The 26,305-nt window shown below is 32.8% G+C and overlaps 4 protein-coding genes across 6 annotated transcripts in view; 3 read left to right on the top strand and 1 right to left on the bottom strand.

The window, feature by feature from the left end:
• The window catches only part of LOC125838691 (casein kinase 1-like protein 3), a 509,325-nt gene that overhangs the window by 102,243 nt on the left and 380,777 nt on the right, over nucleotides 1-26,305 (top strand). The window lies entirely within an intron of this gene.
• Nucleotides 3,864-16,246, top strand: LOC125838693 (probable ethanolamine kinase). The gene is made up of 11 exons (XM_049517732.1): nucleotides 3,864-4,039; nucleotides 5,323-5,414; nucleotides 5,626-5,732; nucleotides 6,899-7,004; nucleotides 12,811-12,933; nucleotides 13,114-13,205; nucleotides 13,965-14,049; nucleotides 14,700-14,805; nucleotides 14,928-14,994; nucleotides 15,628-15,720; nucleotides 15,811-16,246. Exons 1-11 carry the CDS (start codon nucleotides 3,933-3,935, stop codon nucleotides 15,949-15,951), a joined length of 1,119 nt encoding a protein of 372 aa, XP_049373689.1. The 5' UTR covers nucleotides 3,864-3,932; the 3' UTR covers nucleotides 15,952-16,246.
• LOC125838686 (glycosyl hydrolase 5 family protein-like) lies at nucleotides 20,916-24,940 on the top strand. The gene is given in 5 exon segments (XM_049517726.1): nucleotides 20,916-20,931; nucleotides 20,934-21,358; nucleotides 23,206-23,453; nucleotides 23,635-24,155; nucleotides 24,398-24,940. Coding segments are annotated over 5 exon segments (1,707 nt in total). The 3' UTR covers nucleotides 24,895-24,940.
• Nucleotides 25,352-26,305, bottom strand: part of LOC125838676 (phospholipase D alpha 1-like) — a 43,219-nt gene continuing 42,265 nt past the window's right edge. For 2 of the 3 annotated variants that reach the window (XM_049517716.1, XM_049517714.1), the window contains one exon: nucleotides 25,352-26,220. In XM_049517716.1, coding sequence (XP_049373673.1) covers nucleotides 25,787-26,220 — 434 coding nt within the window. In that variant the 3' untranslated portion in view covers nucleotides 25,352-25,786. The remainder of the gene's footprint in view (nucleotides 26,221-26,305) is intronic. The other variant, XM_049517715.1, reaches the window with a different exon arrangement.

Here is a 26,305-nt window from a genome sequence, read left to right as displayed (position 1 = left end):
TTAGATTTGACGGTGTTGTTTTTCAAAATCTAAAGAAGAAAATAGTTTTTTCCTGATAAAATTTTTGGAACCTTGATCAAGTATAAATCACAGTTATGATATTGATTTTTTTTTATAAGTTGATTAGACAAATCAAAATTGTTACCCGAAAAAATATACCTTTTCTAGAAAGGCTAAAAAGACGATTTTCTCTATTTCAATTTATGTGACACTAGATAAATTAGCAATATGTTTAAGAAAAGAAGAAAGACTTTTGAAATTTATAGTCAAAAATAATTTTTAGATATTAGTGTGATTATAAATAATTTCATCAAGTGCAAATGTCAATTTTAAAGTTGAATTATTTTTAAATATATCGATATGATTTTTTTTTGGATGTACCAAAAAGAAAAGGATGGCACATAAATCAGGACAAAGATTAATTAAAATCACTTTTCAAAATGATTTATTTTTTATTCATCTTCAAACAAACTTCTTAATTATGTAACGAAAAATAACGTTATTGTTATAGATCTTATTATTTTTTTCTGTACAATTTTTGTCAGATCCCTGAGTGAATTCTATCATAGTGAACTTTGTATCATTCATTTACTCTTGAGCTGTTATTTTTCTTTTGATTGTTTGATCTAATTTTTTTCAATTATTTTTCAAGAATACGTGCGAGATGGAAGGTGAAATTCAAAGACTTAGGATTGAAAATCAAAGGCTCATTGAAGAACGAATTGTTTCACAATGTCAATTAGGTACTGCAAGAAAGGAACTTCACCGCAAGAATATTATAATAGATCAGATTCAGGTTGAGCATGAAATCAACTGTAGGCAACTTATGAAAAAAGGTTTGCAGCTGATAGACGATAATATCCCAAATATCGAACCTCTGAAAAATGAGATCCTACCATTGAACGTGCACATCAGATTGAGAAAGTCATGCGAGCACATTGTGGACATATTGAAGTAAAAATTCATGCATGTGTAGGTGATAATTGCATTGAGGCAGATAACCACATTCTATCTGTTGAAGTAGTAGCGCATTATGCAACCATGCCAAAAGATGCCCTTGGAATCACGAGGAAGTTCATGAATAAACCGAAGACAACAATGAATTTGTGGCAGTCCATAGTATTTTTGTGAACTGATTGTTGAGCGTTCATAGTCTTTTGATAATCGTGAACACAAATAATGACGCTTTTGTTATTGGCATTATTTTTTCTTTTTTAATACTTATGGATAAATTATATAAATTTACAAATTTCGCTATTTGAATTTTGGCTAATTTTTGAATTGTTTGTCCTATAACAATCAAATTTATGAATCGTGAGATACAAGTTCTTTAGAATAACAATACAAACTAAAGTGATTTTAGAAGAAAAAAAAACAATTAATTATGAAATACACGTGTAAAGGAACAATATTTGAAGTTGACATATATATTCTCTTCTAATTAAATAAAGTTATAGATACTTAGCTTTTACCAGTTTTTTGTTAAGACATTTTCACTTAATTGAATTTCTCTTTCGTATTCGTTTGTTGACATATCTTTCCTTGCTCATGAACTGCTCCTAAGTCCACTGAAATCTTCCACCATCCTCACATTTTTGAGTTGGGTCGTGGAGACATTTTCACTTACTTGATTTTAGTTCTTTTTCATTAAATTTTATCTTCTAGTATGAAGTTGTTAACCTAGGTTTTAATTTTGATATTGGGAAACCTAGAAATCTCATAAAAATGGATTCTTAGCATGTGAACGACTCAAAAGAGGTTAATGAGGCTAAAACTCCATGAATGAGATTATAGTGATCATGGAAATATGTGGTTTGATAAATTGACCAATTAATAATTCGCTAGACCTTTTAAACAGTAGAATTAGGCGAGTTTGAATATCCAAGATCTTCATTTGAGAAAATAGGTCATTGAAGGGACCTTATACTTTTTCTAGGACTTTTAGCGTTCTGAGGCATTGGAAAAAGATAAGGCTTCGATAATTTAGCTTGTTTGATTCTAATTTGCCGGTTGAGGTAGGTTGCAATTGAGGTGGCTTAGTTGTTGATATGTAATGTGAGTTGTATTACATGTTTATTGATCTTTGGACAAAGTTGATGTTGTTTATGATTGAAAAAAGTGTTGCAGGAATGAATAATGCAAATCGTTGAACTGATTATTTTCTGTTGTTACGAGATATGAACTTATAATTATAATATATTTTGATAATGTGATGAATGATGATCTTGTGGTTATGTATGTGTGTTTTGTTATCTTGAGAGGTAACTTGAGAAATTAGCATATTGAAATATTTAGATAGAGTGATGATATATATTCACTTTTTGGATAATGAGTGGTTCGAGTTCGATGTGAACTTACGAACGAACAATTATGAATGTGATTATATTTATGAATAATGACGGATCCAGGATATTATGATTGTGGGTGCTCAATTCCTTTAACATAAAGTTGCTAGTCAAGAAAGGTTTCTTTGTAGAAGCTTAATAATATTTTTTAGTTAGTAAATGAAATACAAAAAATAGGAAATGAAAAAACTACAAAGAAATATAAGCAAAAAGTCGGTGAAAAGGTATAAAAAGAATTCAAAAACTATGAAGAAGTTCAGTTTGCCTTTTTTCAACAAAAAAATCAGGAGGTTACGCTAGGATTCGAACCCCAGTGCAATGCACCAACAATCTCAAAATCAACTTCACGATCAAAGCACTCGCAAAAATGGGTGCTAACAAACATATTATGTAACTTATTCAACATTTTCTATATAAATATACAAAAAATTTCGTCGAGGTCAATGTGTGCTCGAGCACCGATAACTCTATATGTGGGTCTGCCCCTGTTTATGAATGATATAATGTTTTAACTAGAATTAAGATTTTATAATTATTTTTAAAATAATAAAAGAATTAATTGTTATTCTAATCATGATTGGACCTTTTCTTATAAAATTTAAATAATACAATACTTTTATTGTACTTTTTTATTTGTCTACTATTTTGAATAGATATTTTATTATATAAAAAAATACAATTATTATATTTTTCATATTTTACCTTTAACATTAATCACTTATTCCCAAATCATTTTTAAGACCTAAACATAAATTAATAGAATAATCTCTATGTCCAATACTTGTCCACTATTGACTTTATACAATTCTTAAGAGACTATAAATAGAAGAGTAATTTTACTATACTATCCTTTGAATATACTCACTCCTTTCACTTTTATTTGGCCCTTTTTCCTAAAATAATTTTTTATTTTTACCTGTCACTTTTGACATATCAAGAAAAGGCAATAATATTTTTCCATGTTTATCCTCAACATTAAATACTCTTTCTTCAAATTATTTTCCAAGACTTAATACTAAACATTATTTAATAGGGATAGTTTGGTAAAATACCTATATCAATAATCATTTTCTTAATGAGTGTGTCAAGTCAAAATGTGACAAGTAAAAGTGAACGGAGGGAGTAATAAATACAATGTCTTGAAAAATGTATAGGAAAATGATTACAGTTAATGATAAGGGTAAATTAGAAATTAAAGTGTAAAATTATCAATTAATTTCTAGACAAATATTATAAGATATTCCAAAATATTATAGTGAACAACAGTGTTGAACGGAGGGAGTACACAATATGATAAAATAATCATATCAATTATTATTTTTATTAAATATATCTATACAAATATAAAAAGTACAAAGAGAGACATGTTGAGAAAATGGTAAAAAACCTTATCCGAATAAGGTGCTTTATCACTTTTATTAGAGCAAGGGCATTATTGTCTTAACGTAAAAAAGACGAACTTCCCGGTCATGTAAATCTAAAATCTAAAGAGTGGGAGACCCAAAAAAGCATTTGAATAATCTGCAGCAAATATATAAATAGTAGCACCAAATACATGGGGCGGCAGCAGCAAAGATCTGGAACGCCATGGAAGTAGCAGAAGGAGCTCGCCACAGCGTGACAGCCAAAATTCCCTATTCCTCCCTCACCGTCGATCATTCTCTCTCTATTACTCATCTAAAGCCTAAAATCGTGTATGTTTGGATTTCCGCTTTATGTGAATTGAACAGTTTTTCAATTTTGGATGCTGGCTTTAGGTTTTGATTTGATATGTTGTGGTTGTGCTATTTAGGCATGCACTAGCGTTTTGTTTAGTAGTACTTAAATGATAATACTCCATTTGCCTGATTTTGTTTGGTACTTTTTCAATTTTTGTTACCTTTCTATATTTTAAAACTTATGTGTTTTGCTTTTGACATGAATTGTAATAGGTTTATTTATGTCAATTTATGTGCCAAAAGCTTATTTTGTCTCTTTACTTTGTGTCCAATTAAACCAAGACAAACAAATTGAGACACAGGGAGTAGTAGGATTGATGGATGTCTTGTCAATCTCTTTTATGTTATGATTTATGATTTGAGTTGAGTTGATATATTGGTTAAAAATAATATGTTGGATTAACATTGACTCAATTGTGATTCCAGTGTAAAATGGTTGACTTTACCTAAGCTCTATGTTTATTGTTCTCTTCAGCTTGTTAGTGAGACATGATATAAAAGCTTCATTTTCCTACTGGTTGAAATGATCAAAAGACATTTCAGTTGTAGATTTTTCGAGTATCAATCCTTGTTTATGTTATGAAAACCAAAATTCTAATTTTGGATGTATTGAATTAGTATTTTCTCACTTCAAAGTATTTCAGTTGCTGCAAGAGCATAGTGCACCATTTTGGCATTTAAATATGAATGGAATGTTAACCGACAATACTATGAGATGTAGTGAGTGCATGAATTTATCTGTAAACATAGCATGATGGCAACATTGTATCATTTGAGGGATGGACTTTTAGTTTTAAGGATAATCAGAATACAAGATTATGCTCTTTTAAAAACTTCTACTTATTCCTCGAAGGGAGTGGCCTAGTGGACGTAGAGTTGGAGTGACAACCTTGGAAACCAAGGTTGAACCCTAGCGAAAGTGATAATAGGTGAATTATTTCCATTTGTCTAATCCTCGGTAGGTGTAATAGGTGGCAACATGTATCCAGTGAACTAGTCGAGGTGCATATGGTTGTCAAGACACCATCATTGTAAAGAAAAAGGTCTTAGGTGTTCCTCTGGTTATTGCGTAATAAGTATATGTGAGATTAAATGGGACATGATTTAGCATGCTGATGAAACTTGTATGTAAAATAGATGTATTGTAAATTTTTCCTTCCCACACTCAGAAGTATATTTAGCATATGCATGCACCTGTATATTGAGGCTAGTTTTTGTTCTTCCTCTTCTATTTCTGAACTTGGTTTGAAACTATGCAGAGAACTGTGCAAGGACTTGTTCAACCAATGGTCAAATCTAGATGGTTCTCACTTCTCTGTAGAGACTGTATCTGGTGGCATCACAAATCTATGTGTGTATTTTATTCTGTTTGAATTTGCAATTTTTAAGCACTCATTTGCATTCCAAACTTATCATTCTATAATTGTGTATACGATGTGTACTATCCGATGACAAAAAGAATGATTCTTACTGTTAAAATCTTTATTGCTCAGAAAATTTTAAGACTAAACATATTTGCTAAGATTGTAGTATGTCCTAACAATATTTTTTTATTTTTGCAGTGCTAAAAGTATCTGTAAGAGAAGATGACGGAAAGCATGAACATATGACAGTTAGGTTATATGGTCCAAATACTGAATATGTCATTAACCGTGAGCGAGAAATGCAGGTTAGTTTCAGAGGCTTCTGTTGATTAATTTTATTCCGTGCATTATTCCTATCATATGGAGCGGTAACAGTTGACTTTTGAGTAATAGTCAATTACACTTGGGTTATCTGTTTTTCATTTTAACTACAAGGTTATTTGATCTGTCAAACTAGTGTTTGAATCTTCTCCTCTCCCCACAAAGTATGTTATGTGGATGTCAACTTGCAGTGTAGCTTCATTAGGTGTTATTTCTGTGTATCTCGTCCTTTTTGTTAGTAGGATTGTGTCCAAGAAGAGTATGCATAGACTTCACATGTAAGTCTTGTACTCTTATCCACTGGGGCAAATAAGCCAATCAACCTCCAAAACATTTTGAAATCTACTCCCTCTATCTTAAGAAGAAGAACAGTGTTAACACTACGAAATTTACTTTCTGTCTAGACATTGATTCCTCAGTATTACAAAAATTAAAGTTCCCATATCTAAAAGCTATATAGAAGTACAATAAAGAATAATTTATATTCAAGAATATATATGTAATGTTCAAAAATTGTTACTAAAGAAAAAAGGTACTCTCTCCAAATAGTGGTTATGTATTTTGCCAAGTTAATGGGGGACTTCACCTTTGTTATACACTTCACTTTAAAATTATGTTTTGTTCATAGTGAGGGGAAAAAGAGGGGGAGGGACTAAAATTATGTTTTGTTCATAGTGAGGGGAAGAAGAGGGGGAAGGACTAGTTGAATTATTTTCTCCGGAGAAAGTATTTTGGAGTCCTAGTATCTGCACATTTATATCACAAAATCTGTGTCCATGCTTAATTATAAATATCTTTCTCAATAATTATTGTTAGGAATTGTACATCTACCATTCTTCAAAATTTAGGCATGAAGTCAGCTGTTTGATTCTAGATGTTCTGATTGATGTTATGCAAGTTTACTTTTGTTCTTGATATATATATTTACTGTCAGGTTTTGACTACATAGGTTTAAGCTTTTTGTGATCAGTTAATAAATTATTTCTTGCACAAGCTTAGTCCATAATTCCACGTCTTCTTTGGTGAAGTCTGAATTTTCGATGGATGTCTCCACTCTCTAAACTTTGAAGTTTTATTTATTTAGTTCTTGTAATTATGGCCATGTCCATGTATCATACACACTTCATGATTGTTAAGTACCTGTCTTTAGGCGATTCAACACCTCTCAGCGGCTGGGTTTGGTGCCAAGTTGCTAGCAGTATTTGGGAATGGCATGGTTCAGTCATTTATTGATGCACGCACTTTAACACCCCCAGGTAGGCATTTAATCAGACTTCCACTTGTAGCTTATATGTAGTAGAGACTATTCGTGGTTTAGTGTAAAAAACTTTTGGCTACCTTCCAGATTTCATTTTTCCTTTGTGATTTAGAAATTTTTACATGTTTCCTTTTCCTATTAGAATTATTTAGGACTAGGCATCAGAAAATCTGGGAGGAACAAAATTAAGAAGTAAACTATATTCTTATCAAAAAAGTAAACTCTCTCTCCTCTCTCTCTCTAATATATATATATATATATGTACATATATATACATATGTATATATATATATATTATTTTTTTTCTGAGATTAAGCATTATGTGATGTCAAGAGCAGCACTTAAGAATGCACTGCAATTACACCAAAATATAGAAACTAAAGCAACATCAAGAAAAGCTAAAATCCTGATACCATTTCTAAATTACACCAGAAAGCTATCAATGTGATGCAATCAAATCTAACTTTCAAAATAGTGGTTTCTCGTCCTGTGAAGCATCTTTTATTCCTTTGTTTTCAACTGCACCGCCAAATGCAAGCAGGTATGGTGTTCCAAGTCTCATTAAGTGCTTTGTCAGTCCTTATCTGTTCCAGCTCAAAAGAAACTTTTAAACTGTTCTTGGCATAACCCATTTCAGTCCCAAAAGATTGACATCTTCCAAACATGTAAAGTGAAAGTTCAGTGAAGGAACAAACAATTGTTGATTCTGATTCTTCTCAACACATGAAACTCTGTTGGCTGATTGTATTCTCCTTATTCATAGATTATCTTGAGTGAAGCATGATTCTTTGGTTATTAGCCGCAGAGGAACTCACATTGAGCATATGTTTTGCAACCCTTAATCATTGTCTATGAGTAATATGATTGTCCCTTCTGAATGTAGCATGAACTAACGGTAAATGATTCATTTTCCTGACCCTTTCAAGTTGTTGATCTTCATTGTTATTAAGACATTGGAATGTAGATAAAAAGCTGAAAAAATCTGCAATCACTCTAATTTTCCATTCATTAGGATTTCTTCTGAAAGTGATGTTCCAAATGTTTCCCTCCCTTCTTTGTGCTAGTGTAAAGTTGGTGTCCTGTGGAAGGTTAAAAAGAGTGAGAAATTCATTTCTAAGACGAGAGTGTCCTAGCCAATTATTTCGCCAGAAAGAGACTTTTTTCCATTCCTATCTTGATTTCTATATCCTGTGAAAAACGTGGCATGGTTCTCCAATATTTATCCCTACACCTATTCCTTGTGGGGGAGCGCCCGTCTATGGACACCACATGTTCTCTTGACCAAACTACACTGTGATAGCCTTCCTCCTTAGGGATCGTTTGGTAGAGTGTATAAAAATAATGCTCAATAGAGTGCATCTAGTAATGCTTACATTAGTAATGCTTGCATTAGTTATGCTTGCATTAGTTATGCATAGATTATTTCTTATGCATTTTGATGTATTAAGAATAGTGTGCATTGTATCAAAATATTTATTTACAAAAATATCCTCCACAATTATGATGGAAAAGATGTAGAAGTGCTTTTGAGGGGTAATTGGGTATTGAACCATGCTAATGCATTTATTAAATCCCTTTGCATTACTAATACCTAGAAATCCATGGTATTAGTAATACACTCCTCAATACACAATAGAGTGTATAACTAGTGCTTGCATTAGTTATACATAGCATGAAAAAGTGTACCAAACAAGGGACTACTAATACACAAAGCTAAAGCATGCATTATTTTTCCTAATACACTCTACCAAACGACCCCTTGGAGCATTGATTTCAACATTATTTCTTCATAGCCATTTCATCAAAAGGCTCCTATATTGTACTCTTAAGTTCTTGATGCCCAACCCCTGGGGAGGATATAATATGTATTCCTCCAAACCCAATAGCTTAGCTCAGACCCTGTATATTTGTTAAAAAAATTCAGTAAATAATAGAAATAATAGATTTTGAATTCAATAAATCAAATGAGCTGCAGTAGGTCTTCGCACTTGAACCAATAAAGCATAAATCTGGATCCCCCTCTGCCTGAACCTTCTTTATAGAGACGATGCTGTACTTCACTAGGTTGAAATTACCTTCTATTGCCTTTCCATGAGAAGTTTCTCCTTGACTAGTCAATTCTCTTTTTCACCTTAACAGGCATTGGGAACATAGACATATAATATATGTTGCCATTGAATCCAACACACTATTATTATGATTCAAGTGCCCCCCCTAGAGAAAGGTATTTTTCTTCTAGCTGGATAAACTCATTTCACATCTTTTCACCACCTCCTGCTATATAGTTATGCTTTATGTTTTGCCCCTAAAGACAGATCCAAATCTCACACTGAGTTGACTGGAATTAACCTGTTTTGACCAATTGACATGAAGTCTTGAGAATGCCTCAAAACACTCAAAATAAATAACAATTACTTTAGTTGACATGCTGCTTGTTCAGGAAAAATGAGAGTGTCATTCGCATATAGATGATGTGAAATGGATAGTACATTTTGTTTGCCCTCTGTTCATCTTGAAGCCCTTGAACCATCTTTCATTAACAGAGAAAACACAACATTCTACTAGAACACTACAACCTACTAGGTCAAACTCTCTATGTCAATTTATCTAAAGGTTCCTGAAAATACCTACTAGTTATAGACTTCTAGGAAACCCTAGTCTAAAGTAAGATACATTCTCGGAAGTCCCTGGTAGTTAAATTCGTTGAAGAGTGAAAATGAACATTGAATTTATAATCTGCAATCCTCCTTCATCCTATGCTGTGATGTTCCCCATGGGTTTTCATTTGGTGCTAAGAGAACTTCCTGTATTTAGTCAAACCATCAAAAGAAAATTTATTCCCTTAGGTTTAAGGTTTGACTTCCAGATTCTGTAGCTGCTTTTATACGACCAATCATCCAAGACAAAAAAAAGTTCCCTTCATGATACATAAATTATTTGCTGTGATGTAGTGGTGAAAGCCCCATAAACAGCTTAAACCATGGACAAAACATGCGGGTTTTTTTTTTCATCTGAAAGGGGCTTGACGCAGGGTGATCCCCTCTCCCCTTTCCTATTGGTCTTTGCCAATTGTTGTATGCTGATGACACTGTAATCTTCTGTGAGGCAAAAGAAGACCAGATCAGATATATCAGAGTGATACTTATGATCCTGGAAGCTGTCTCTGGTCTGAGGGTTAATTGGAGGAAACACAGTTTATTCCCTATCAGGGAAGTAGCACAAATGCAAAGATTGGCTAACATCCTAGGGTGCAAGATTGAGCAATTCCCAACAACTTACTTGGGAATGCCTCTGGGAAGCAATCATAAAGAATTACTAATATGGGATGAGATAATCCAGAGGCCAGAGAAGAAGTTAGCCATATGGAAATCTCAATACTTGTCACTTGGGGGCAGACAAACATTAATAAATACAGTGCAGGACACCCTCCCCACTTATGTCATGTCTCTATTTCCCTTACCTGCTAAGGTGTTGGAGAAATTGGACAAACTTAGAAGAGACTTTCTTTGGTTTGGAAACAAAGAAAGGAAGGGGTACTATCTAGTTAACTGGGAAACAGTGCAGCTACCTACGCTCTCAGGTGGTCTTGGAGTTAGGAATCTTCGAATCCACAATGTGCGCCTCTTGATGAAATGGCTGTGGAGATATGTGAAAGAAGAACAGGTTCTTTGGAGAGAAGTTATACATCACAAGTATGGCCAGGACTCCCAATGGTGTGCCAATGAGGTCACTATACCATATGGAGTTTCAACATGGAAAACAATAAGATCCTTCTCGACCAAACTAGCAGGAAACATCAAACTCAGAATAGGAAATGGAGCTAAAATACTATTCTGGAAAGATGTTTGGGTAAGACAGGAGGCATTAATGCAATCTTTCCCTGACTTATTTTCTTTCTGTAGCAATCCAGATATCACTCTAGCTGAGAGTTGGGCAAATGGTGGGATACATCTTTCAAGAGACATTTCAATGATTGGGAAATAGATAGGGTGGCACAATTGTTACATGTAATCAATGAGTTTAATGGTTTTGTTGCAAGGCCAGACACAGTCTCGTGGGTACACTCTGAGGATTGAAGGTTCACAGTGAGAGTTTTGATAATAGCTCATTGAATATCAAGAGCCTGAGTTACATATATTTATAACAAGGATATAAGAATCCTAGATATACTACAAGTCCTAGTTATACATCAATACACTAGACAATCCTAAGAGTCCTAATCTGATAAATATAAGAGTCCTAATACACAGTTAACAAGCTCTATAAGAAGGAGCTGGAAACTCAGCAAGGCCTCATATTGGCTAGATGGAAATATGTATGGACAAGCCAAGCACCAACCAAGTTTGTTTTGTATGGTTGGTAGCTAAGAGGGCTTGTCTGACTCAGGAGGTACTGCAGATTAAAGGTGCACAACTAGTACTAAGGTGTTTTCTATGAAATGAGACAAATGAGACCAATAACCATCTTTTTCTACATTGTAGAGTCACTGGTCAACTATGGTCTCTGTTTTTGACGCTCACTGGTAACAGCTGGACGATGCCAGAGCATACTGCTGACCTGTTGAGTTGCTGGATCAGGAGAGGAGCAAGTAAAAGCCAAAAAAAGTGGTGGAGAATTATTCCAGCTTGCATATGGTGGTCAATATGGGAGGAAAGAAATGGAAGATGCTATGAGAACAAGTCAAACTCCATACAGAAAGTTAAAGAAAAATGTATTACATATTTGTATTTTTGGTGTAAACAGGAATGTATAGAGGAGTTAGAGCAACTAGTAGATATGCTAGGATCTTTGTAATTAGCCTTCCTAGTCCCTCTATGTACTAAATTACTAATTTTTGGAGGTCACCAACATATCCTTAATGCTGAGGAATACAACATTACTAATTTTTTTTTAAAAAAAACTAGTTGTTAACAAAAAGTAAAAACCTACACAAAAAGAATATTTTCTACGAATGGGACCTAATCATTTCATATATACTAACAAGAATTATGTGGTTGCACCAAATATTGGCCAAAAATAAAAGGCATGCCCTATACTGTACTAACTCATTTCCACCCCTTCAAATGTTCTCTTGTTCCTCTCCAAAGGAATCCACATAAGGGCCGGAAGGGGCTACATCTGGTAATAAATAATCCATATCATATGCTTGACATGTTTTGTCCATGGTTTAAGCTGTAGTCGTCGTTAGATCTCTTAAAGAATGTAATATTGATTGGTCCATTTTGAAGAAACAAAAAGATGCTGATCAGTGATCATTGCATAGGCTGGAATTGCTTTTATAATTAGCAACCAAAATGTGCAAAAAAGATATGTGAGCTTTCATTATAGTTAATTATCACGTGCCTTTCATTTTTCATTGGCCTTGTTGATCTTCCTTTGTATAAACTTGTACTCTTCAAGATTCATCTTCTTTGCCTAATTAGCATAGTCATTTCATCATCTTTCTGTGTGTCTGCCTCTCCTCCTTCTGAAGTAGTTTAATAGAAAAGAAGTCGGTGGTTTGAATCTTATAGAACTTGTCCACAAACTAGGTTGAGAAGAGCACATTTGAATAGTAAGGAGAGCTTTGTAAGCCCTGTAACAGGACTAGAGTTTAACACGACAGTTGCCTTTGAGTCCTTTCATCAACAGATCTTGTTTGACCTGTTACACTTACATGTAAGTTTATTGTATCATGGGGTTGTTGAAATAATTTTCTGGCACTCTGTTTTTCAGGGATACCTACATTTTTCACTTCTCCCCAACCTCATGGTGTTATTTTTATATGCAAATTAGTTGTCATTTTCTTGTTACTTCTTCAACAGACATGAAAAACCCAAAGCTTGCTGCTGAAATTGCAAAGCAACTCCGAAAGTTCCATCAGGTGGAAATTCCGGGCTCCAAAGAACCTCAAGTGTGGAATGACGTGTTAAAGTTCTTCAAAAAAGGTCCATCCTTTACTGAACATTCTCCAGTGATATTATATAAATGAGACGTCATTTTCCCTGAATTGGTTGATATGTATGGATCCCTCATCCCTTTAGTCTCATAGACTGGAACCACTTGTACTGGATTAACTGCTATGACGAAAGATCCATCTCATGCCTGAGTATTTTCCATTTTTGCAGCATCAATTCTCCAATTTGATGATGGTGAGAAGAAGAAGAAGTATGAGACAATTTTGTTCCAGGAAGTTCATAATGAAATCATTGAGCTCAAGGTAGTCCCACCTCCCATGACATGTAGTTGATTATTACTCTATTTATTATTTGCTGTTTACCTGAGGGGAGGGGATTCTCCCAATATCTTCTTCATAACAGTGCAAATTCAGCCCTACAAGCATTTAACATTTTTCTTAATCTGTATTATGTTAGTTTGCTTTCACAGATTTGCTAATTTGAAACCATATGTTAGCAATTTTCCCTTAACCCCCCTTTTGGAGAAATCAATAGCTTTAAGATGTTCAGCGCGTCATTTTCCGAAGTCAATTGTTGTTTTTCTCTTGTTATCTTGCTGGAGAGATCTAGGCATCTCCTTTGGCACCTACGAAAACCTTCAAAGAACTTTTTAAGTGTTGACTCATCTTCCATCATACTATGGTTCAGACTGTTTCAAATTGGATGACTTTGTATACGTATTTCCATTTTACATCTTTCTTGTAGTTGCACAGCCAAAGTTAGCACAAATGAAATGTTGTAGGTTTCAAAGTTAAGGGATTCTTATTTTCCACATAAGGTGCCACCGTCTTTCTTGCTTTTATTGTAACAATAATTTTGAACTTAATAAACCTGAAATATATTGGAAGTTAAGACGAGTTTTCTTTAGGATAAATTTATCAGCTTAACTACTACTACCTCTGTAAAGCGGATGATATTGAAAGTTATTTGGTAATGGGCCCGAATGGCATTGTATTAAATAGCTTCATGTATTAAATGGATATATCTCTTTGTTTCAAAAGTAACGTGCAATTCTGGAACAGGAATTGACTGACCGGCTTAACGCCCCGGTGGTGTTTGCTCACAATGACTTACTCTCTGGAAATCTGATGCTTAATGAGGATAAAGGTACTTGTGATCTAGCTTTCCATGTGTTTACATCTTGATTGAGGTACTTTCTTCTGTCATGGCATTTTCAATTAGAAATTCTCCAGCGTCTCCCCGGTCATGATAAAATTCAATAATCTCGAGATTCCTTTTCATCTGTTGGAGAAGAAAACCCTACCATTTAGATTACTTAATTGGTTCTGCACATTGCAGACATCCTCTTTGGTATTACTAATGCAAATTTTTATGCTTGTGATCATATATTGGGTCACTATTGCTTGTTCGTCTTTCTCAAGGTTTTATTATGTTTAGTAAGGGAACTAATTTTCTCTGAAGGGACTCGTATTCTCTTGTGATAAAGACAACATAAGTCTTTGGATGAACTTTATCAGGTCACTCCTGCTTTCATTTATGTTCTTTGTTTGAAAAACTTTCCATATGATTAATAACGTCAAATCAAATAGTCTATCCCATTTAAAAGAATATATCTGAACGATTTTTTAGGTCTTTTAATCTGGTTTTTACATTGCATCAAATGGTTGACATTTCTAAATTTGATCTTGGTGTCTGTTGTCATATTGGAAAACTGCTTGATGAATTTGTTCTTAGTTACAATTAAATGCTGAACTTAACTGTTTGTACTAACCTCATTTTCGTTTATCAAAATCCAGAAAAGCTGTATTTCATTGATTTTGAGTATGGATCCTACAATTACAGGGGATTTGACATAGGGAATCACTTCAATGAATATGCTGGCTATGATTGTGATTACAGCTTGTATGTTGCGTCTCCCTCTCTTCATTTCTTTCTCCATGTCCTCAGTCCTCTTCTTTCCCTCTATCTTATGGTGATATTTTGTTGAAAATGATTACTAATATTAGAGATGGTTCTATATGTAGATATCCAAGTAAGGATGAGCAGTTTCATTTCTTCAGGCACTATTTGGATTCTGACCAACCGAATGAGGTAAATGAGGAAAAATGTCAGAACTTCTTATACTTAATTTTGCATGTTGTATAGCTAAGATGGAACTTGCGTAGTGCTATTATTACTGAAACAATTATTTAGCCCAAAAAAAAAAAACCAATCAGGAACACTCCCAACATTACAGAGGAGATTATACAGCAAACTCGACGGAGAAGTTTTATGGGTGGAAAGCATTTGTGCAAAACAATCTCTGAGAAGGCATAGTCTAATTGACAAAAAATAAAGGTTTTAAGATAGTATCGTGATTTGTGCCCGAGAGGAGTTGAAAGACTTTCTTCCATCAAGTTTGGAAGGATTAATAATTTTTTTCACCAATGAGAGCTTTACATGCCACCTATTGATGTTTCACCAGAGAGCTTTTACGTGCCACCAATTGATGTGTTGAAATTTATAGGCCCTTTTATGCCCTTGTCCTAATAGTGTACCTAGCCAATCTTGTTTTCTGGAACATAACCACATTGCTACTATATGCACGTTCTTGTGGGTTTGTTGGGAGAAATCATGAGATTAAGACTTGGAACGCTACTGTAGTACTGTCTGCTACCGAATAGAAAACAGTTGAACTTAAACATCAGTAATTGCTAAGTATATCTAAGTTAATTTTGATGACAGGTATCTGACAAGGACCTCGAAGCCTTATATGTTGAGACCAGTAGTTACATGCTAGCTTCACATCTATACTGGGCTCTCTGGGCTTTGATCCAGGTACTGATATTATGCTATATTTTAGATGCAGTCCAAAGAATGCCAAAAGATAATCTCATATTTTAATCTTTTTGTTATGGTTATTCCTAGGCGAAAATGTCACCCATCGATTTTGATTACATCAGTTATTTCTTCCTGCGCTATAATGAATACAAGAAGCAGAAGGAGAAAGTCCTCTCTTTAGCCAAGTCATATCTCTCGAAACCCGAGCTGGGTAAAAGATTCATGTAACACAGTTCCAAACTCTTGAAAGCAGAAGGAGAAAGTCATCTCTTTACCCAAGTTATATCTCTCAAAACCCGAGCTGGGCGAATGGTTCATGTAACACAGTTCCAAACTCTTAAAAGCTGCAATCGACACGAACATTTTGATCTCATTTGTTGCAAGGTAGAAATAGTTGCTGCTGTAGTCAAGTTGGACTGTGCAAAATAATTTTTTCTTTCTTCCAGAAAGCATATTAAAGTGTGTTGTAATACTCAAAATTCATTGCTTGAAGTTTGAACACGAAATATATTTTTGAAACCAAGGATCTGAACTTACCCCTTTTTTCATTTTAAAATGTCATATATCTATATTTTTTAGGGAAAATTGTATATAATAGCAAACTATTAATTCAAATTAAATGCTATAAATATACTTTGATTTAATTGTACCCTATAACAAACTATTGCTATTTTTGCCACTCTCCCTGGTGGAATCTCGCTCGCCTCTCTCTTTATACAAAAACGCAAATGTATAAAATGTGTTTGTGTTTGTATAAAGCTAGAGAAAATTTATATATACATATATTTTCGTTCCCCTCTCTCCCCTCTCCCAGATCTCGCTCGCTCACTCGCCTCTCTCACTTTATACAAACAAAAACGAAATGTATAAATTGCATTTCTGTTTGTATAAAGTGAGAGAAAATTGTATATATACATATATTTTCGTTTCCCTCTCTCAGATCTCACTCGCTCACTCGCCTCTCTCACTTTATACAAACAAAAACGAAATGTATAAATTGCACTTTTGTTTGTATAAAGCGAGAGAAAATTGTAGATACACATGCAAATACATATATCTTCGTCCTATACACTTATAATTATACAATATAAATGTTTTCCTGCCCAGTTTTTTTTGTCTTTCTCTCTTTCTCGTTTTATACATACACAGATTATACAATTGATCTTTTGTATACAACTGCTTTCTTTGTATATGTATAGCAAATTATACAACTGTTTTTTTGTATATTTATTGCGAATTATACATATATATGTTCGTTATGGAGCGCAATTATGCAAACTTTGTTATAGCATACAAATATGAATTTTGTGTTTGCTATATGTGAAAGTTGCTCTTTTTTTTTGCGTGTTGATGTCAGCATCCACCCTTTGCTCCCTATATAAATATACTCTAATGGTATCAAAGAGTAACTGAACAATGTCTTCATTAAAGTACTGCTTCTTCTTCCTTGATACCATCAAAGTATAATATACTCTGGTGGTATCAATGAGTAACTGAGTAGTGTTTTCATTGAGGTTTGCTTCAGTCATTCGATGGGATTACTTGACCATCCATGATACCATTACGGTGTATCTATATATTGTTGTGGTATTATTGAGGTATGTTTCAATTTTTCGATATTTTAATTTAAAAACAGTTTTAAAAAAGAGTCATAATTTATATACAATTTTTCTAAAAATTTGCAGAAAGAGAAAAATTATAAAAATATATTTTCTACTAATTTAGAGTTTAATAAATAAGATTGTGACTTCACTAATTTTCTCTTAGTTATTTCTTAAAAAAAGAGTTCAATCCTATACCAATAGGATATCAATATGCCGATGGAGTATCATAGAGGTTAAGCTCAATCCTATATGATATCGATATGGTATCAATAAATTGATAGAGTATCACAAAGAATATATTTTACTAATTTAAAGTTTATAATAAATAAGATTGTGACTTTAATAATTTTCACTTAATTGTTTCTTATTTATTTTTTAAAATAGAGCTCAATCCTATATGATATCGACAGGGTATGAATATACCAATGGAGTATCACATATGATGAAACTCATTCTTATACGATACCGATATTTTATCAATATATTGATGGAGTATCACAGATGATTAATTCATAATAGTGATTAGGGATGTTCGTGGTTCGGTAATTGGATCGGTTATTGATTAAAATCAAAACCAAACCAATCTAGTCGGTTTTTTAAATTTCTAAAACCAAACCAAATCAAAAGGAAAAAAAAAATAACCGTTGGTTTGGTTATTGTCGGTTTGGTTCTGTTTGGTTCAATTTTTCTGGTTTATTCAGTTTGAAAGTAATATTTTTTTTTCAGGATGTACTTATCTCGATAGACATGAACACTTAGTAAATGAGCAATCCATAAAAAAACTATTATCTGTTTAATTAAGCAATACTAACTTATTGGTTAGCAAGGTAGGTAAAGACTAAAATGGATTTTGATAGACTTGGACTTAGGATTGTTATAGTTGGACTAAAGTGTTGGGCTTGAGAAAATGGTAAAGTTAAAGATTTCAGTTAATTAAAATTTAACAAAATATTTATGAATAATATATAAATAATTTAAAAATATATATATCTAATTTATCGGTTCGGTTTGGTTATTTTTGCAGTTGTTTTTTAGTAAAACCAAAATCAAATCAAATGGTATCGATTTTCAAAGTTTAAAACCAAACCAAACCAAATATCGGTTTTTTTAGTCGATTTGGTTCGAATTGCGATTCGATTTAGATTTTTAACCATAACCATGAACAACCCTAACAGTGATGCTAACATCATACACGAAATAAGAAAGGAGAAAGTGGGGGTAAGCGGATAAATAATTTGGATCATGGGTTCATTAAGGATAAATAATTTAAATTGGATCCAATTTGAGTAAATAGTTTCACAATTGAATCTGTTTTGCATAGTTTTCTCTTTTACAAAAAATATATTTTTGTTAATCTGTTGATGCCAAAACAAGTCAATTTGCCTTGTAAGTCTGCCAAGATAACATAATCCCTTGCCCCAAAAGTAAAAAAGAGAAGAAAACGTGAAGTGTAGGAGCTCTTTTTTGCTACTAATTTCACTATTGCTTAGCGTGTTTCCAACATCATGGTAGTAGTTACTAGTTACATATATAATAACAGAAACATGAATACTCATTAATTAATTTTATTGTGCGCTTGTAAAACAATTTTTAAAAGTTGCATTTGAGTTTCAAAATAAGAATTAAAGAGAAAGTATAAGTATTTAAATTAAAATGATGTATATATAGCGATCCTATACTAGTCAAATTCTGTACAAGTATATTAGTTTGAATAATATTTTCATTTTGCCAGGGTGTTAAAGTATCTGGTTTTGAAGAATCTAAGTAGCTTAGTTTGTTGGTTACATGAACTCCACGTTGTTGGTGAGGGTTCAATTCCTTTTACTAAGTATTAAGTATATTAACAAAATAAAAATAAAAAATACAAATAAAAAGGTCTTATATTATTAGAGTAAAGAATTTAAGAGAATAAATATTATTGTTCAATTTCTTTACCTAATTACCTTTGAATAAGAATATAAATATTCTTTGAAATATGCATATTTGCGGTTATTACATGCATATATTACTTAATAATAAGATGCAAATCAATCATAATTTGCTGCACTTTATTCATATAGAGGCTATTTGAATTTCTTAAAATTATACTCCGTAATACTTCATTATATATAAATTTCTTATCTATCATTTCCTTTAATAAAAAATCAAATTTACTTAGTTAAATGAACATGATTTTGTATATTGTTTCCCTTCCCGCCATATACTTTTAAAGCTTATAGTATTAAATATGTTATATTACTGTGTGATTATAAAAATTTCTAACGATATAATGAGAAATTTAAGTTAAAATATTTTCAATATAAGAAAGTCATCATTTTTACTAAAGAAACTAAAAAAAAAAACTGTTGTCACAGAGGGAGTAGTATTTTTAGTGTTAAGTATTAAGTATCGAATCAATAATTAGATAGCTTGATCGTTGTACTCTAAACTCCCCTATTCTTTCTGGAATAGATGGAGCATTAGTAAGTTTTTCTTTTTATAGATTAAAAAAGACAAGATGTTTCAAAGATAAATTACGATAACGGGTATTCCCTTGATTCATATTATGTGATAGTGTATGATTAAATATGAAATTCAAAAAAGAAAGATTAATTTATAATCTAGAATAAGTTATAAATATTTGTATGATCATATATAATGTCTCAGTAAGGAACAATAAAAAATAAAAATAAAAATAAAATTTATTTTTGAATAATAAAGTGTACTACATATTTTTCTCGTACATAATAAAAAAATTATAATACATTGAAATATAAAAAGTAATGGAAAAAAAAAGCATAAAAAGTAATGGTTTTGGTTCATTAACATTCTAAAAAACTTTATTTATGATACGTAGTAAAATTCCAAAAAGGAAATGCATTTCTTTGAGGGTCAAAAATGAACAAAACTTTACCCACAAAATTACGCATGACATTAAATCACACAAATGATACTATAGTTTATTTTAGATGACAAGTAAAAGTCTTTCCACACAAATGTTTATAGCTTGTTCTAGATAAAAAAAAATTCATCAAAATCATTTTTTCTTTTTAAATAATGTGTCAGGTCAAACATCGTCACATATGTGTTTGCAACAAATTTTAAAGTGATAGAAAATAAATTGCAAAATTTCACGAATCTTTTTTTTTTATTGATAAAACATTGTGGATACAAATTTATTTATTCCCTTGATTCTTCTCGTGAATTTTCTCTATGAATCGATGATTGTACGTTAGTAGTGTATGATTTATTTTGATCTCTGTGAAAAGATAATCCTTTTTAAGTATTTGGTTGTCAGGAAGAGTTCAACCACATCTTTCTAGATGTCCAGCCTCTTCAAGAGAATATATCACTCTTTATACAAACATGTAGGGTTTAAGGTAGAATAATTTCTAAGAATTTTAACTGAAATTTGATTCGTCTTACAATAACTAAAATTAGCTACAAACTTTGTTGCTAGTATGTGCTAATTCACTCGTAGCTATTTAATTTTGATTATTTATCGCTAGTCCGTTATTAATGAATTAATTGAAAAAGAGGGAGAATTAATTAATTAATTGTTCCTCCTTGAACAAACTCTATAAATAGGAGTCATCTCTCTATACACAAATGCCATCAAAACCACTAGAAAAAAAATGGGGCAATCACCACCAACATCATGTTATAATAACATATTGTTGAGCATTTTTGTTACTATTTTGATATTATTGCCTCAATATTCACATGCAACACTTTCCACAAATTCAAGATGGATAATAAATGAAGGAGGACAAAGGGTGAAATTATCTTGTGTTAATTGGGTGAGTCATTTGGAAGTCATGGTAGCAGAAGGACTAAGCAAACAACCAATTGACACTATTTCAAAATCCATTACTAATATGGGTTTTAATTGTGTTAGGCTTACTTGGCCTCTTTTTTTGTTTACTAATGATTCTTTGTCTTCATTAACTGTACGTCAATCCTTCAATAATCTTGGCCTTGTTGAGTCTATTGCTGGACTTCAAGTTAATAATCCATCCATTCTTGATTTATCTCTTCTCCATGCTTACCAGGTACGTAAAGTATTGATCGTGTTTTTAGTTTATTATATACGCTGACAATGTCAATAATTTTTTATATTATCATACGTCTATCAACATATGAATTAAAGTGAAATCGTTATGTTTTTGTTGTTAGTTAGATGGTTGATGGCTTGTTGCGATCAACTTGCTCCTATGACTTGTTCTTATATACTTAATTTGTTTTATTAAGATGGAGAGAAATTTTAGTTTTTTTTTTTAAAATGGAAGGGATTATCGAAACCCTCATCAGTAAAGTTGAAATTAAGATAGTCAACCAACTGAATTACTAAGATGTCAGAATTTATCGGTTGTTAATTCCTATATTTTATTGTGGATAAATAACAAAAAGTTGGTTAGAGGTCACATTCCAATAAACGAAAATGCATTACGTATATTCACTCATGTAGATTATATGGTCCGCATTCTGTTACATTCTAAGCACATAGAAGTTTCGAGGAAATAGCTTACTCGTATTTGGTAATAAAATCTTACCTATGTAAGTTTATATATGACTAGTGATAATTAATTATGTGATGATTAATAGTATATCATAAAAATATATTAATTGGACGTTACATTGATGTAAATATTTAAGTTTTTACTTGAAGTATGTGATTTTTCTTGGTTGATCCTTGCTTGTGAATTTGAAGACTACACAAGTTTTGTTACAAAAATTATTTTAATTTGTGCTCTCCTTTTTTTTTTTTTAACAATATAACATAATTTTGAGAACTAAATCAAAATAAAAATTTAATGGATAATATAATACAATTAGTGAACTGAATCAAAATATCTAAGAATTTTCACTAATTGTAATGGCTTCGCTGAGAATTTGAATCATTGTATTTAAGGGTTCAGCTGCAAAATTAAATTTTTAGATTGCTTCTATTTGTCTCAATGGATTCATCTTAAAAATTAAAACTTTGAATTGAGTTTCTTAATCTGTTGAAATGAATTAAGAAAAAAAATTGAATCTTAGAGTTCGTTTGGATTGACTTTTTATTTTTGACTTATAAGAAATTCTAACTTAAGACTTTTGACTTATTTTTAGCATTTAGCTTAAATCTGAATGCTCATAAACATTTTTTTAATTTACCCAAATACTCTAAAAATGCTTAAAAATTATTTCAACTTACAAAGTTCTTAATTAGAAGGGTTCAACGTTGACCTCATGATTGCTTATGAATGTACGTTTTTTTATTAAGTTTATTAATTTTGTTATATGGTTACATGTATACGTTTTTTATTCAGTTTACTAATTTTGTTATATGATTAGTTATATTGTTATTTTAATTTAAAAGCACGTAATAGATCAATTCAAAAGGTTCTGATTTTGAAGGGTTCAACATTGACCTCATGATTGTTTGTGAGTGTAGTTTTTTTTATTCAGTTTACTTATTTTGTTATATGGTTGGTTATATTGTTACGAGTGTATTTTTTATTCAGTTTACTAATTTGTTGTATAAATTTAAAAGCACTTAAAATAGATCAATTCAAAAAGGTTCTTAATTTGAAGGGTTCATCATTGACCTCATAATTGCTTATGAGTGTATGTTTTTTATTAAGTTTACTATTAGTTATATTTTTTTCGATTTGAATTTTTAACTCAACAAAAGAAATATTATTTTATAAGTACTTATTTACGTTTAATATGAAGTTTATGAGAGGAGAGGGACATTATACGTGTGACTCCCCTTTTCTATCATATTCGGGTGCTATCTCTATATACACCCCTCGTGCGAGTGGTCTAACTGACATTCCATTTGGCTAACAATAAGTACATTTTTTTGTAACTGAAAATTATTGTAACTAAAATGTAGTGAGATTGATGTTGACAGGCAGTGGTGTCTGGCCTGGGAAATAACAATGTGATGGTCATACTAGACAATCACATCAGTAAGCCCGGTTGGTGCTGCAGTAACTTCGACGGTAATGGCTTCTTCGGCGATCAATACTTTAACCCTGACCTTTGGATACAGGGTCTTACCAATGTCGCAACCACCTTCATCAACGTTACCAATGTCGTTGGTATGAGCTTAAGAAACGAACTTCGTGGACCTAAACAAAATGTTAATGACTGGTACAGGTATAGACAATATTTTTTCTCTAATTATCAAGTACTGAACTGCAGAAAGCGTTCACTACTTGATAATTTCAATCATATGGAATAGTACTAATAATTATCAAGTATTGAACTGCAGTTCAGTACTTGATAATTTCAGCCATATGGAGTAGTACTGATTAAAGTTGTCTTTCGATTGAACTAGATACATGCAAAAAGGAGCTGAAGCGGTACATGCAGCTAACCCTGACGTTCTAGTCATTCTCTCAGGCCTAAGTTTTGATAAGGATCTCTCTTTCCTGCGCCAGAGGCCAATTAACTTGACTTTCTCTGGGAAGCTAGTGTTTGAGATTCATCGATATAGTTTCACGGATGGAAAATCGTGGGAAACAGGCAACCCCAATCAAGTTTGTGGACAAGTTGTGAATGATATAATGAGCAGAGGTGGTTTTCTGTTAGATCAAGGGTATCCATTGTTTGTGAGTGAGTTTGGGGCAGATCAAAGGGGCACTAATGTAAATGACAATAGGTATTTCAATTGTTTCTTGGGATTAGCAGCTGAACTTGACTTTGATTGGGCATTGTGGACACTTGTTGGAAGCTATTATTTGAGAGAAGGTGTTGTTGGACTCAATGAAGTCTATGGGGTTATGGACTGGAATTGGTGTGACATTAGAAACTCAAGCTTCCTGAAAAGGATCTCCGCCGTCCAATCTCCTTTCCAAGGTATGAAGTTAGACTAGACATAACAGAAAAAGGTCAAAAATGATCTTAACGTATTGGAAATGATTACTTATTGTACCCCTAATGCCCTTAACGTTAGTATTTAGGTCCAATCCAATAGGTGGAAGGATGAGAAATTTAAATCATTTCCAATATGTTAAGATCATTTCTTACCCTTTTCAGTAAACAGAATATCAATTTTCTAAGCGAAGATGTGAGAGTTTATGTTTTGGTTATGCTTGCAGGGCCAGGATATAACGAGTCTCGCTCCCATAAATTAATCTTCCATCCAATGACAGGGCTTTGCGTTCGACGAATTTCATTTTTCCAGCCATTAGAGCTTGGTCCATGCTCTGAGTCCGACGCGTGGGACTATACTCCAACCAAAGCACTTACATTAACAGGAACTTACTTTTGCCTACAAGCAGATAAATCTGGTCAGCCAGCAAAACTTGGCATAATGTGCACCAATTCCAACTCCAAATGGCAAGCTATCTCAGACTCCAAGATGCATCTGTCTTCTAAGCTACAAGATGGCACTAATCTTTGCTTAGATGTTGATTCCAAAAATGTTGTTTTCACCAACACTTGCAAATGCTTGAGCAAAGATAAAACATGTGATCCTGCAAGCCAGTGGTTCAAAATCATCGATAGCACCAGGCAACAAAATACTACGAAATACTTTTTCCAGAGCAATCAAATTGTTCAATTTCTAGGAAATACTTTTAGCTACATCTTATAAGTGATGACAGTTCAGATTGATAGTTCATTTAGACACGGAAATGAAAACTAATTCTCACACACTTTATAAAGTCATATTCATGGAAATTGTACGTTCGACAAAGAGATAAAAATAGACTATTCATTTCAATGGCATCTCCAGCTTCAATTGGTGTGGAACTAATATCCCCTCAAACATGCAAAGGCAGTAACTTTTTCGATAAACTACTCTTAACCTGAGTGACGTTGGTAGAATATTTGCTATTGTTAGATGACCATTTTAAGTTATTCGCTCACTTGCTTTGCTAGATCTATTTAGACAATTATGTCACCTTGAGGACGATGTAAACCTTCTTAACACGATGCCATTCAAGCTCGATGAAGCTGCTTGGCCTACTAACTTATTACCAGCTTATAAGGAACTTGGAAATACTGAAATGAAAATTGAGATCTCCAAGCTTTACTTGAATGAAATGCAATTCTTGAAAAACCTTAGGATACTGAAATCATTCTCAATAAGCTAACAATTCAATTTGTTTGACAGAAACATCATTTTAGAAAGCTCAAGAAGTAGTGGAAAGTAATTGGCAAACAGTAACATAACTACACAAACTACTATATATGGTAAATATAGTAGTAGCCTGCTGTTTTTTTTTTGTACAATCTTCTGGTGCTCAAAGTCACCGACTTGAAGAAAGCCCGCCACTCTGGGGTTTCGTACCAAGGGATAGAGGTTCCATTCCCAAATATCGAACCTGAAACCTCTGCTTAAGGATAGAGAAACCTTAACCATTCCACCGCGTCCTGCGGTGATAGTAAACTTTTCTTTCCTTAAATAAGAAACCTTATTAACATAAACTCCACAATCATAACATATGTCTAGAGAAGGAATGAACAAATTAAAAGTTGGAGGCTTAGGTTGTGAGAATGGGAGGAAGAAAATTGGATTTGGTACCAAGAACAGGTGCTTTGGTGTCAGGAAAGCATTCTACTCCTGGTATTCCAGTGACCTCTCCATTTTCAGTAATACCAATAGGGTAAGTAAGAAGATGTCCAGGCAAATCATGAATGAGGCTCTCACTTGAATACATATCCCAATATTTGTCACCAATTTTGTTCACCTTTCGGATGCATTCTACGCTCTCTGGCTGAAGGAAACTGTTGTCTAACATGCCTAAGTGCTCGTACCACAACGCCATACGGAACCCGTGAACCTGGCCCCTAGCTGGCTCCTTCACACAGAGATGAAATGGTTGGTAGGCTCCCATTGCTATTTCTGAATCTCTGGCACCATCCATTGACCTTTGATTGATGTTAGCTGATCCAATGATAATGTATTCATCATCCACTGCAAAACATACACACAAAAATAATACTATTGAGAAGTAGTTAACCTTGAAAATATATAATCACATATGCAATGATTTCTAGCT

This window comes from Solanum verrucosum, unplaced genomic scaffold (genome assembly GCF_900185275.1).
Source record: "Solanum verrucosum unplaced genomic scaffold, falcon-dt-bn FXZP01000182.1, whole genome shotgun sequence".
Classification (NCBI taxonomy): Eukaryota; Viridiplantae; Streptophyta; class Magnoliopsida; order Solanales; family Solanaceae; genus Solanum; species Solanum verrucosum.
Note: the sequence above shows the minus strand (reverse complement) of the source record. Positions and strands in the feature narration are given on the sequence as shown.